Source organism: Chinchilla lanigera, unplaced genomic scaffold, assembly GCF_000276665.1.
Source record: "Chinchilla lanigera isolate Chin_1 unplaced genomic scaffold, ChiLan1.0 scaffold00104, whole genome shotgun sequence".
Classification (NCBI taxonomy): Eukaryota; Metazoa; Chordata; class Mammalia; order Rodentia; family Chinchillidae; genus Chinchilla; species Chinchilla lanigera.
In genome coordinates this window covers 3,160,279-3,174,241 of record NW_004955505.1, presented here as the reverse complement: position 1 = coordinate 3,174,241, position 13,963 = coordinate 3,160,279, and the positions used below count along the sequence as shown (strand labels likewise).

Below are 13,963 nucleotides of genomic sequence, written 5' to 3'. Positions count from 1 at the left end.
TTATTCAATCATTTGGGTGGAGAGGAACACGTTGGCTCCGTAGATAGTGACTGGGTTGTTAAAGCAGCTTTTCCTGCTTTGAAAATCCACTTGGTAATTCAATGTTTGAAAAATCCAACATTTTTCTTTTTTGGTATTTTGAATTCTGCACTGCCAGCATTCTGGGAGGCAGAGGTAGAAGGGTGCAAGTTTGAGACAATTTATGAGACCCTACCTCCAAATAAATAAAGAGGAAGTGGGGAGTGTATAGCTCAGTCCAAAGGGCCTGGGTTCAAGCCCCAGTTCCACAGTAACAAAAAAACAACTGGTTTCTTAACCAAGTGATGTTTGTGGATGTTTTGTTACTGGTGATTGAATCCAAGGGTGCTACATCCCCAGCCCTTATTATGTTTTCCTTTTGAGGCAGAGTCTTGCCAAATTACCCAGGAGGGACTTGAACTTGGAATCCTACTGCCTCGGCCTTCCAAGTATGGGGATAACAAGCATGCACCACAAGGCCTCGCTCCAAATGAAAACTTTTTTTTGTTTTGTTTTTTGTTTTTTTTTTGAGACAGTCTCGCTATGCAGTTCAGGCTGGACTTGTGCTCACTCTGTAGTCCAAGCTGACCTTGAACTCACAACATCCTCCTGCCTCAGCCTCCTGAGTGCTGGGATTACAGGCGTGCGCCACCAAGCCCAGCTTGGGAAAGGATGTGATTTACTTCTTTTTTTAAAAAAGGAAAACTTAACTGGTCCGCTCTGACTCAGGCACAGTGACTTCCTGCTAGAAGGTTTATCTTCTCTTAAGCAGAGTTCAGTTCACTGCTGATGTCGCCAGACCAACCACAAGAGTGGGAGATGTGTCCATATAAAGAGCAAACGCTGAGAGGAATTTTTCAGAGTCTGAAATTCAACTTAGTGACTTGCACAGAAACAGAAAACTAATCTTTCCCTCTTCTTCGGTGTCTCATCATGGTTTCTGTGTTTAAAGGCTGTCTAGGCTCTCAAGTTATGCATAAACTCAGCACTGTCCTCGCCTGGGCTCACGCTTCTCTCCGGGAAGCACGGCGGCTCGGAGCGTCTCTCGTGTGCCCCTGAGCGAGAGGTAGTGTGTGGCGCCTCTGCTCTTTGGCTCAGCTGTCACGTTGGTGCTCTCCTGCTTTGTCCCTTTGAGTCCCCGGATGCCAGGCGGCTCGTGGACCCGGGGGAGAATCACTGCTGACAGATGAGCGCCGGGCCCCGCCTGTCCTCTCCTCCCACGTCGGCGCAGCTGTCGCACTGGCCCTCCGAGGCCCTGCAGAGCAGTCTGTGTCCCTTTGCTTCACGAAGTCACCAGAGCCCTAGGCGGGGCTGGGGGCCTCCCTGGGGAAGCGCATTTCTGCACTTAGCCTTGGAATAATGACCGCTTTGGTTTCGCGCTGTCAGGAGAAACACAACTTGGAAAACAGTGCTGTGTGCACCTTTGCGTTGACCTCCCTTCCTCTCTGAACTCGCAGGCGGCAGTACCTGCCCAAAGGTCACCCTGGTTCCACTGTGTCCCGCGAGCAGCACCACCACACTGATTGACCACAATGTGTCTGAAGAGGCTCAGGGAATAAATGGGAAGACACCAGCGAAACGCGCCGCTCCAAGCCCAAAGCCACAAGGTAGGCGCCCTGGGTTGGTGGTCGAGCGGGTGCTGTGTTGCCCAGCGCTGACCGATGAAGGCTCCCAGGAGAAGCTGACCACAAGCAGGATGTTGAACGTGGAAGGGGGAATAGTGCACCCCCAGGAGAGTCAGTGTGGGAACCTCCTCAGGCAGGGGTCAGGATTTGCTGTGCTTCTGAAACAATGTGCGTATTTCTGTATGGGGTCCCTTTCACTTCGCTGCAGTTGTTTGCATGTCCCCTTAACACGGGATCTCTGCACGCCTTGTGCCCAAGCAAGTGTAGGACTCAACGGACTATATAATGAATGTGTTTAGAACGAACATCAGCAAGAAATGATTGCTCAATACCAAAGGGTCTGAGCCAGGTCATTCTGTAACCGTGCGCAGCAGACTTCGACAGCTTGATTGGGTGATGTTAGCATGCAGCCTCGAAAGTGCCTTTGGGGAACGCTGTGCACAGAAATGAAACGTGAACAGCCCCTGCATTTACGATGAAATGGCCAACAAGGGGAAAAATAAAAAATAATGGTGGAAAGGCTTTGAGTGCTTTGTTCAGTGGCCATCTCCTCTTACAAAGAAATTTCTAGCAAATGGGGTATTAACTTTGAGGGAAAAAAAGAAAAAATTACAGTCCTAATAGTGGAGAACAAGGTCTTCTGAAGTCCGGCAGAAAAGCTGAGCTATGCTATGGCTTTCTTTTTCCTTGGGAGTTTTGCTGGTGGAAACATTATAGCTTTTAATGTGCAGTTTCTTCCAAATAGTCTTAATGCTGAACATTCATCTAAGAAATGATCCTGGGCCTTCTCAGAATTCCTGTACTTCAGAAAGATCAATTTCTGTTTTATTTACTTTGTGTTTATTTTGGTTTCTTTCCTATTACTGCTAAGAAAAAAGGGTATAGGAAAATACATTATGAATGAACTGGTGTTACTGTTGAGGGTTTCAGAAATCTTTAAAATGAATTTAAAATGTAACCTTCTAGATTTCAGAACATTTGTCTTTTTGTTCTCAGTGCTAGCTATCTTTGTGGTGGTGGTATGGTAGATGACTATCCAGCTAAATCAATTAAATGGTGATTTAAATGACTCGCCCATTCATGAGCTTATAATCTTTTCCTTTGGCCATACTCCTCCTCCTCACAATGATACGAATATAAATTCAGGGTATTTTTTGGCCTTCATTTTAGCTACTTTACTTGCAAAATACAAAATTCCACCTTCCTCATCAGGCCTGAGTTGATGACGATCAGATATTATCTAAGACTGTAAGAAGTGACTACAGGTTTAGTTTATGTAGTCGCCCAGGTCAAAAGCAAGCAGTCCCTTATTTTAAGGGCCCCTTCTCTGGAGATGCAGCTCATCACGTCCTGGCTTTTCAGTGAGTGCACTGAGGGAAACCAAATCAGCACTTTTCCCGAGCTGCTGAGTGCCAGACTAGTCCCGTGTTCAGGGAGACAGTACTTGCCCTTGACTTTACTCTTTTGCGGCTATATTCAGGTAAATGTATTGCTATCTGTATTCTCATTTACTTCCCACCTTAAGCATGTATTGCATACAGTTTTCCATAGTGCAAGGAATATTTCTAAGTAAATCACACAGTACACCCTTTCCCAAACATCCTTTTGGTACCTGGCCCTGCCCTGTCACCCATAGCTAAAATTTTAACCCTAACAGTTGATATTTTCCCCTCTCAATCTGTTTGGACTTCCATAACAAAATACCAGGAGCTGGCTATCTTATAAGCAAGGGAAACCATTTGTGCCATTCTGGTGGTGGGGAGTTGGGGCTGGCAGGCCCCTTGTTGGGCAGGGCCGCTTTCCGCTGTGTGCCAGCCTGGCCCAGTCCGCTGCCTGTGAAGTGTACCCGTCCCGTTCACAGTGGCAGGCCTCCTGGCTTAATCACCACCTCCTATGGTCACGTGGAGGTGAAGGCGTCAACTTGGATTGGCAAAGACATGAATATTTTGGCCCTAGCGTCCTGCCTCCCGCCCGGGTTTTCTGTCCCACATTCTTTGTTTTCTGTTTTTTTCCAGTACCGGGAATCGAACTCACGACCTCCCCCTTGCCAGGCAGGCGCTGTGCCGCTGAGCTAAATCCCCAGCCCCCGTCCCGCATCCTTGCGCAGTCCATCTGTAGCGACACTGCTTGTCACCGCATGCTTCCACTTTGCTGCCGCTGTCCTTGACCACCTCACTCACAGTACTGTGCAGGGACCAACGTCCCTGAAAAGAGGCTGCCCCTCAGCATTGCGGGAGTAGCTGCCAGACAGATCCGGCATGGGGTGGTGATTTACTGATCAGCACTACGTGCTCCCCTGCCTGTCAGTGCAGAGAAGCTACTTTTCATTTCTTCAGCCTTGGGTAACTGAGGCACAGAAGGGAAGCTGGCCCCAGGGGGGACCTCCTGCATGGAACAAGCACACCAACCCCTTTCTTCCCAGGCCACTGCAGATCTCACAGCTTGCAAGGTCTGAGGGTACTGAGCATGAGGAGCCACTCTGTCATTTCGTTGAATTAGACTCACGCTGGATCAGTAGCTGTCAGCCATAGTCATGTGGGACACTGACCACTCCCTTTTATGGGTAATACCTAGACTTTTTCCTTTTTTTTTGAACAGTACTTGGGAGAGTTGCTGCTGGCATCTGTGCATCTGGTGGGTAGAAGATAGGGTGACTGCTCAGGGCACCCCCCTCAACAAAATGTTACCCAAACAAAAATACTTAGTGCTGCAATTGAGAAACTCTGATTCACCCTCTGAAAGGGAACATAACTAAACCTTGGGACCATGAAGTCATCGCTACGCTTTATTTTACTGATAAGGAGGAGAGAAGGTACTGTTGCTTGTATGCCTTTATTCGTGATTCTGTATAATGTCTAACAAAACATTGTGTTGTTTTTGTTACCAAGAAATAAATATTTTTGAAGAATTGTCTGTAGCTTTTAAAAAGCTAAAAGAGCCACATTTTTTTATTAGAGATTAAAGTTATATTTGGATCTAAATTGGAGTGTGTAGATTTTGAAAGGATTTGTTTAATAGTCAGAGCTTGTTTTGCCTCGGCCTCAGAAAATACCCTAAGGCCTTGGAAAACAATGGCTTATTCATGTCATACCAATCCTACGAGTCCAACGGATGAATCACCAGCAACCTCCAGCATAAATCTTTCTTCTTATTCACCACTTTCAATATTGGCCTGTTTCCTGCCCTGCTAGATGTAACTCAGAATAGCTTCGGTAAAGCCAGCAGCTCCTTTTCTCTTAGAGCTTTGACCCACAACGTTCTCCGTAGTTCAGAATTACTTTGATAAAGCACGCATATTGCATAGGATGTCTCCATCATTAAACCTAAATTTTTCTTAAAATTTCATGAATTTAGCAGGTTTTTTTTTTTTTTTTTTTTGGTACTGGAAATCGAACTCAGGACCTTGCTTTTACCAGGCAGGCACTGTGCCGCTTAGCTATACCCCAGCCCCAAAATTTCATGAATTTAAAGCCACATTATTAGTTGAATAATTTACAAAGATATGGAGTTCTCAAACCTATTTATTTGCTTCCAAAATAAAACAATCCATACATAACCATCTTTTTAAAAAGCAGTTTGTAGCCAATCACTTTTCATATTTATTAAAGTAAGAATAATTGAAGTCAGTTTAATAATCTCCAAACAATCCAGCACTTAGTTCTCTTTTTACTGTGGATCATCGCTTTGTAGAGTCGAGTAGTTGCCTCACATTCAGCATGTGCAAAACTGAACCACCCATATTCCTTCCAAGCACCGCTGTGTCGGGCCTGCATTTCTGCGTGACCTCTGATTTGTCCCCAGCTCTTTCCCTGCCCTCCCCGACACTGCTCACAGCCAGAGGGATGCTGTTGAACTTGAAATCAGCATCACACCTCTGCCTAGAACCCTTCTGCGACTTCTCATCTTACTCGGCGGTCTGTAAGATCTGGTACACAGGCCTCCTCCTCCCCCAGCCTCAGCGCCCGCCTCCTGCGCACCCGCTTGCTGTCACACGCACACTCGCCCACACGCCCTGGAGGCCTCTGAGCTCCTTTTGCCCTTCCTTCTGGCACCCATCGCCTGCTGGTGTATGATGTGTCATTTTATTGTTGGCTCTGTCTGTCCTTTTGCTCAGGGATACGCTCAAGTGCCCAGAACTTACTAACCACTCAGTACTTCTTTGTGACTCAGTGGACACGAGCATTTGAGCCCTGTCTGAGAATTCCTGGAAGACGTATTTTAAAAAGGTTCAAATCTTAGTGGTTTACTCCATTTTCTGCTGTCACTGAAAGCACGAGAGTTCACCTTGCTTCTCATTCTCATGGATCTCGGGGCCACCAGAGTTTACAGTTTCAGTTCTTCTGATGGGACCGAAGCAGCAGACTGTATATTTAATTTGCGTCTCCTTTGCACGCTATTCTTCCTCTTTACATCCTTTGGGTTGTAGGGTCTTTACAATAATGATCTATCGGAGTTCTTTATTCCGGTTGTTGTTCTTTCTTGGTCTTGTATAATACGAGTCTCTGGGCCTGGAAATTCCGGTTCCCCACAAGCGCTCTGGGAGGCTCGGGGTGGGGGCAGCGCTGAAGGCAGATGTTACTGAATTTTGACACTTTATATCCACCGTGAAATTGTGTGCAGACACTAGACAGCTATCTTAAAAGTAGCTACAGTCATATCCTGTGCCTTTTCATCTTGGGAAGTTACAATGTGCCTTTCACAGGTACCATTGTTCTATGCAATGTCCAAAAAAATCCTTTTCTAAGAATTTATTCTTCCTTATGTTACTGTTTGAGTCTTTGATGGCAGCAATGAGATCAAACGGAGGATCGGCTTTGTGGAACAGTTATTTTTTTTCCTTAAGAGTAAAATCCTGGCCGGGGATATAGCTTAGCGGTACAAGATCTGCCTAGCAAGCGCAAGGTCCTGAGTTCGATTCTTGGTACCAAAAAAACAGTAAAATCCTGAACATATAATCAGATGGGGCAGAAGAGGTGGGCGGAAACAAAGATGAGTAGGACTCGGCTGAGCTCTGAAGGGCTCATTCCCGGAGCAGGTGATACAGAGGTGAATCTAGAATATTCCATAACAATTCTATTGATGTCCATGAAGATGTGTGAGGATTTTGGGGGTGGGAGAGGGCAAGGACGCATTAAAGGTGTAATAGATCGGTCTCACAAAGAAGGCCGGGCCTGGTGCCACATGCCTGAAATCCCAGCACTCTGTGAGGCTGAGACAGGAGGATTGAGAGTCCGATATCAGCCTGGGCAATTTAGGGAGACCTGGGCTCAGATAAAATGGGTGGGGATGTAGCTCAGCGCAAGGACCTGGGTTCCTCGGGGCCGTGCCCTTCCCACGCCCATACACACACCAAGACGCCCGAGGTCCGCCAAGGGGCATTAGGCCAAGGAGGCTGCCCTATACATTCTAGGTGTTCCAGAAAGCCTGAAACCCTGAGAGGACCGCAGCAAGCGTAGGGTGCAGAGTGCAGTTGAGCGAGACCGGAAGCCAGGCTGCGTGGGAGGAGGCGTGCAGCTGTGTTGGGTTTTGAGGAAAACCCGGAGGTTGGTTTGGAGGGAGAGGCCGTATAGATTTTAATGATGAACCGGGAAACGATTATAGTTAATGCTGAAATGCTGTCAGAGAGCAAAAACTTAATCTAGAAATGATGTTGCTTGTTTAAATACCTCATTAATGTCACACTGTTACCCCTGGAACTAACGTAGTATCAGAAGTAAGTAAATGAACACGGTAAGCGGGGATGGGTTGGAGCGTCAGGTTTCCATTTTCATGACCTCGGCGATAGAGACTAATGATAAATTTTGGCCTTAGAATCGTGCCTGTCATTTATCTCTCTCTCTCCTGTTGAAGAACTAATTTGGAAAAAAATAACCTTTTCAATATTGACTTAGTCTATTTTACAAAATCATTATTTCTTTAGAGCTAGATTATGTTTCTTTTTACTTTTCTAATAGATTCTTAACAATATGGATTATTTTGATGCGGAAAAAAGGTTACTATTTCTAACGCATGATCCTGTATCTGCAGGGGAGGAAAAAATTCTCCTCTACACTTTGTAGGGTCTGTGGTTAGACCTAAGAATTAGACATAAGTCAGCTTAGCAAGGGAAAAACATACAAGTCTTGATTTTTTGTTTATTTGTATGGTGGAGTCTTGCCTAAGAAAAACGGAGACCTAAAGAAGTTGTTATGTCTGAACTCTTATATACTAAATGGACAAAGAATAATACCTTACAAAAACATGGTAATGCAAACCGACTTTCCCACAGTTACTAAGGAAAAACTGGGAAGCTAGTTTAACAGGGTTTATACCGATTTTTCCCAGCCACGATGACCCTTCAGTGGTGACAAGAAAGTCCCTTTCCTTCTGATACAAGAGGGTGTCTTCCAGAGCTGTGATCCCCAATCTTTTTGGCGTCAGAGATTGGTTTTGTGGAAGACATTTTAACCTGGGTAGGAGGGGAGGGAAGGTTTGGGGACTCTGTTCGCGGAGAAGGAGTGGAACCTGGATCCTTGGGTGCCTGGTTCGCAGTAGGCAGGCCAGGATCAGTGTGGCCTGGGCTGGGGACCCCTGTTCTAGATGTTTTGCCCCTTTGTTTTTGTAAGTAGCAGTGGTCAAGTGCCCTTTTGCACCTGCTGTTTTTCCAATGCCTTCTTCCCAAACTCATCCTCCTGCGGATGTGAGGTATTCCAGTGACTCATCCTCGGTGTATGCACCCAGTTACACGTCACAAGAGATGGTTGCTAGCATATTACATTAATCAGGATTGCTAATCGATCCTGTCTCTCTCTCTTTCTGAGCCTGAACTTTCTCAAGTTCTTAATACAGTAACAATTGATTAGAGTTGTCAGCCCTTACCAGAAGTTACTGAGACCATAATACAAGTTGCCTATGCACACACTCATTGGATAGGTGCATGCATACATACTATGAGCCTTTTATTTTTATTGTTTCTTTTGCATAAGGGCTTTGAGTTAAAATGTGGGCCCTGGGGCTATGTGCGAGATAAGAGAGACTAAGAATAATATCCGTGGGGAGAAAGAGGAGCAGAGGGCCGATCCTGCCTGGGGACAAGCACCTAGGCTTTGTCCGTGATTTATAAAAAGGAGAGTGATTTGGAGGGAGGGGGAGTTCCCAGCCACACTGTGTGTGAGGGAGAGCAGGGGACACTTTCGCAGGGTGCAGGACACAGGGTGGCACCTGGCTGATGTTGAATATGCATTTGACAGTGAATGGTTCTGAGCTCAGCGATGAGCACCATGTTGAAGAAAGTTCAGAAATGGGTAAACAGACTGAGGTTAATCTGCGGATAGAAGTGTCTTGCTAGAGGCAGTAGCTGAAAGCATTTGTACAGACACAAGTTTATAAGGGAGAAGGGGAGAAAACTCCGTAGTCCAAGCCCCTGGAGAATATCCAGGCAACAAGGAAGGAAAAGGCAGAATCCTGAGAGGTAAAAAGCGTGACTGCAGCTCCTTGGGTTTCCCAGAGGCTAAGAAATGTGGCCTTGAGGAGAAACTTACTTTGTGTAATGTGAGCTGTGGGTTCCTGCCTGACTCCTGCTGCTGGTTCCTCCTCTGGGTGGTCAGTATTGAATGGAAACAGGAGATCTTGGTTTTTACTTAGAACTGGATGTTTAGCTTCACAAGCACAGAGCATACAGGATATGTTTCCCTTTGAATTCTGCAGTAGATGTTCCTAGATGACCACTTAACTTTAATAGTGAGTCATTCTGATTCATTAGGAAGGTCTGTTGAACACAGCACGTATTATTTTTCTTATATGCTGTTACGGGTTGTGTCTGGATGTCCCTCAAAGCCTCATGCAGTCATGGAGTGGAATTCCAGAGTTTGTGATTGCTTCATAGTCCAGGGCTGGGGTTATGGGTGTGAGTGCTACACCTGCCCTGGGGCAGGAAGCCTGCATGTGATATAAGGGAGGGAAGCTGCTTGCTGGTTCGCTCCTCCCTTTTTGCTCTTGTTGCTTTTGCTATTTTCTGCCGCCATGAGCTGTTGCCCCTGCCATGTGACACTCTGCCTTGGAGCCAGCCGAGTACGGACTGAACCCTCCACGAACTGTGAGCTAAATAAGCCTTTGCCTTTGTAATTTGGGTGTCGGGTATTTTGTCTCAGCAATGAGAGAAAAGTAACCAAGACATGTATCAATAAATGATGACCAGAAGGACAGGGTTTTCCTCTAAGGGAATGTTGCTGACTTTGGGCCTTTGATGTGTCACCCTGAGATGTTTGTCATGTTCGTGCACCATTTGTGCTTTTTTATTTAAAATGTGTGTGTTACTGATATACTGTATATTTGGATTCCCTCTCTTGCTGATTAGATGCTTCCTGTATGTCTGCCCAGTGCCTGCTTTACAACATCACTAAATGGTTTCTCCACTAGTATATGAGCTCCAGGATGGTATATTAATTATTTGCTATATGTATTTGCACAAATTTGCTGAACACAGCATAAGTCGTCCCTGTAAACATGGTTGTGATAAAAAAATATTCTTTACTCTAGGAACTCTGGAGCGGCTCAGTGGTACAGCACTTGCCTAGCATGTGCAAGGCCCTGGGCTCCACTCCCTGGCACCTGAAAAGAATGGAGGAGGAGGAAAAAGCTTTAAATCTTTATTTAATATTTTACTGCTTTGGGGCTGGGGATATAGTTTGGTGTAAGCACCTGCCTGCCCAAGCACAAGGTCCTGAGTTCAATTCCCAGTACCAAAAAAATAAGTACTGCTTTTTTAAATTGTTACTTGATCCCATATACTATTAGTTATATGATAACTACACAGAACTTCTGAGCTCTTTGGAGAACTGTGCAAGGTGCTATGAGAGAGTTAAACTATGAGGCTAGAGAAAGGGCTGTAGCTTCATCCTTCCTTGAGTATGTGCTTAGTGGGCAAAGGATCTTGGGTTCAAGCCTCAGCACCGAAACGAAAAAGAGAAAGAAACTAGGCTGGGGGCATAATTTAGCTGGCTGATAGGTGTCTTTCTGAGTTTTTCTGTACCTAACATCTTAGGTGCATAAGGGATATTTAGTGAGTAAACTCTCTGTAGACGATGGTTTATGATAATTGTAGCTCAAAGAACATACTCACTTCTTTTATTCAATATTCTAGTTAGCAATGATGAAATTATTCCTGATGTTTAAAGTTTGTGGTTGTGAGTTATTTTCTTGTCTTACTACTTGTGTGTGTATTCTGTATAGGGCCTTTCCCCCCTTAACATTAACAAATGTGGCTAGGGAGTAATTACCAAGCGTAAGGCCCTGAGTTCGATGCCCTGCACCACAAAAAGAAAAAAAAAGTTAACATCGCACCCTTAGCGAAGCCCCTTCCTTTCCAGAGGTTACTACACTAACCATTTCCCCTGAGTGTGTCTTGAACATAAAGTGCAGTTTGCCATTTCTCATTCATATTTTCTTATGTTGGGAGAGAATTAAATGAATTAACTGCTCCACTTGTAGCTTACTGTATTTTTTCCTTCCTGTGATAAATTGATCACTGGCCCAGAAATGATGAAATCAGGCCAGTGGGCATCTGGCCACCGTTAACTGGCTGAATGTATAAAAGCAATGAGAAAACCCTCAAAACCAGGGTAACCAGCAGGAGAAAATGGGGCATATAATTAGAAAGAGACATGAGTCCTCTCCCCGCTCCCAGGAGGAGAAAGGCTCAAAGATGATACTGTTTGATCTGTTAAAACCAGGTATAGGAAAATGATAATTGTAGCTGGGTGTTGTGGCATACACCTATAATTTCAACCTTTGGGGGGCGGAGGCAAGAAAATTTCAAGTTTGAGGTCAGCGTGCTACACAGCAAGACTGTGTATCCAAAAAAAAAAGATTGTATGTATTATAAACTTTCACTGTGAGTGGTTTCTTCGTTTGTTTGTTTTGTTTTTTGAGACAACATCTTGCTGTGTAGTTTAAGCTGGCCTTGAACTTGCAGCAAATTCTCTTCCCACAGCCTGTCAAGAGCTGGGAGTACAGGTGTGTGACACCATGCCTGGCTTTACTCTGAATGTTAACCTTAGAGAAAAGTGGTGTGAAGGAATTCTTATACTAATGATACACTTAAGGCATATATATTCTCATCTGGGAACTCTGTAGATTTTGGAATTTGATGAAGTAACCTGTTCCTAATGTGAATTGAGTAAAGAACTTACTAGTAAACAAATGGTTCAGCAGTGCAAGAAAACTACAGAACTTGTTTATCCCCATACCCTCTATGGCTGGATTTACGTTGAGCAGCTGGTGTCCCGGTGCCGGGCCTGGAACCGGATTAGCCTTTCTACCCAGCCCTCCTCAGCCTCCGCAAGCCCTCACAGACATGGGACGTGAGTAGCGGCATGCACCGCACTCCGGGTGCTATAAAATTTGATGTAAACTCAAATGAGGTCAGGTACTTTTGTTAAATGGCAAGGTGCTGAATCAGTGCCATGTCATCCTATTGTTGTCTATTGTTGTCCTGTTGGCTTTTATGTTGTTTAACTTAGTAATTCCAGATTCCGTTCTGTTACCTCTCTGTGAGGAAACCTGTATTTTGGCAAACTATGTATTTCTAGGATTTAGTTTCAAATTTAGCACCTTTTTCCCCTCTTTAGACAGGTAACCACTCTGGTATCTCTAGTAGACTGTTTTGTTTTTTGTTTTTGGTCTTTTTGAGACAAGGTCTCACTGTGCAGTTCAGGCTGGTCTTAAACTCACTTTGTAGCCCAGGCAGGCCTCGAACTTGCAACGATCCTCCTCCCTCAGCCTCCTCAGTGCTGGGATTATAGGCATGCTGTCACCTTGTGCAGATTTCTAGGTGTTAATCAATGCCATGTTGAAGATGAACTAAAACTAAAAGAACGACTTACATTTGGAAGAAGAATTTCCATGAAATATGGAGCAAGTGTCTAAGATAAATAAAGGTCCCTTGGTTAAGGCGGAGTTCAAATATGACCAGCCCCTTTATGACAGTGGTTAATGCTGAAGATTTTTGCACCCGGGCTACCAGAATCTTTACTGCTAAAGAACAAAATGTCCGTGAAATATTGAATTCTGTTCTTTTTTACAGTGCCTCCAAAGCCATTACATCTACAGAATTCACCTTCGTCCAATATACACCAAACCCCCAGGAAGAAAGCTTTATCTAGAGCAAAGCCCAGGATGGAGGAAGTTAAACCTGCCTCTGCTTCTTGTGTCTCAAAAGAAAAACCCAGTAAGGTGTCAGATCTCATCAGTCGCTTTGAAGGAGGCAGGTAAGAGTTAACTTGGAGTGGGCGGAGGCAGAGGGAGGAAGAAGCTCTGAATCAAAAAACGTCACGCCACGTTGCATTAGGTTCTGTAGGCCTTCGGCAAGAGCGTCTTAAAATAAAGTACAGACTCTTGCCCTAGTATGACCTGTCACTTACAGTATGTGACCAATGTGCAGTACCTGAGGCCATCAGCATGTTTATGAAATTACATGCTTTTGTGTCATTTCTTCTGCGTCTGTCACCCTTTGTGGGCCATTATGTCGGTCACTGTCTGGGTTGGAAAGGCCAAGAGGTTGTCTTGTCTTTGTGTTTACTTTGTGGGTTTGTAAGGGTGACTCCTGTGGGCTTGTCTTGTCTTGGGGCTTTATTTAGTGTAACTTTTCTATGCCCACTCCGTCCATCTCTCCTCACCCCACACCCACTTTTGGTACATTTTACAAATGAAGCTCTCAGCTGTGTGTTCTCAGAGCCTATTGCTAGAATTGCCATCACTGACTCAAACAGAATTTGAATAAAAAGTTTGATCAGAAGGATTTTTCTTTCCCTGTCACCAGAAATCTGTGTGCAATGGAATAGAACATATCTAACTTCACTTTTTCCCTTAAAGCCAAGTATTTCCATTCATTCCAGTGTAATATTTGGGAATGATTTCTCATTAGGCAGCCTTTTTTATTTGCAGGGTTCACTATTATTAAATAAACTCATAGCCGGGTGTGGTGGCACATGCCTGTAATCCCAGCACTCGGGAGGCTGAGGCAGGAGGATCACTGTGAGTTCAAGACCAGCCTGGGCTACAGAGTAAGCTCAAGGCCAGCCTGGACTGCATAGTGAGACCCTGTCTCAAAAAGATAAAAAATAAATAAACTCATAGCTTGGAAATACTTTTGAGTTGTTCTGGAAATTGTGACCAAACACAAAACTACAGTTTCCATCATTTAAAATAAGATTATATTTAGCTACAAATTCTGGAGAAAATAACTTAGAAGCCTGGCTTCATTTTTTATTCCTGATTAATTTTGGGAACTTACATCCTACATCTTTAAACTTCAAGGTCTCCTGTTCTAAAGTAGGATTTAT

General features: G+C 44.7%; 1 protein-coding gene across 1 annotated transcript in view; it reads left to right on the top strand.

Annotated features, from left to right (window-relative positions):
- The window catches only part of Fgd4 (FYVE, RhoGEF and PH domain containing 4), a gene marked incomplete in the record, with an annotated part of 205,910 nt that overhangs the window by 139,799 nt on the left and 52,148 nt on the right, over positions 1 to 13,963 (top strand). The window contains 2 exon segments of the mRNA XM_013505926.1: positions 1,476 to 1,625; positions 12,706 to 12,889. Of these exon segments, the coding sequence (XP_013361380.1) occupies positions 1,476 to 1,625; positions 12,706 to 12,889 (334 nt within the window).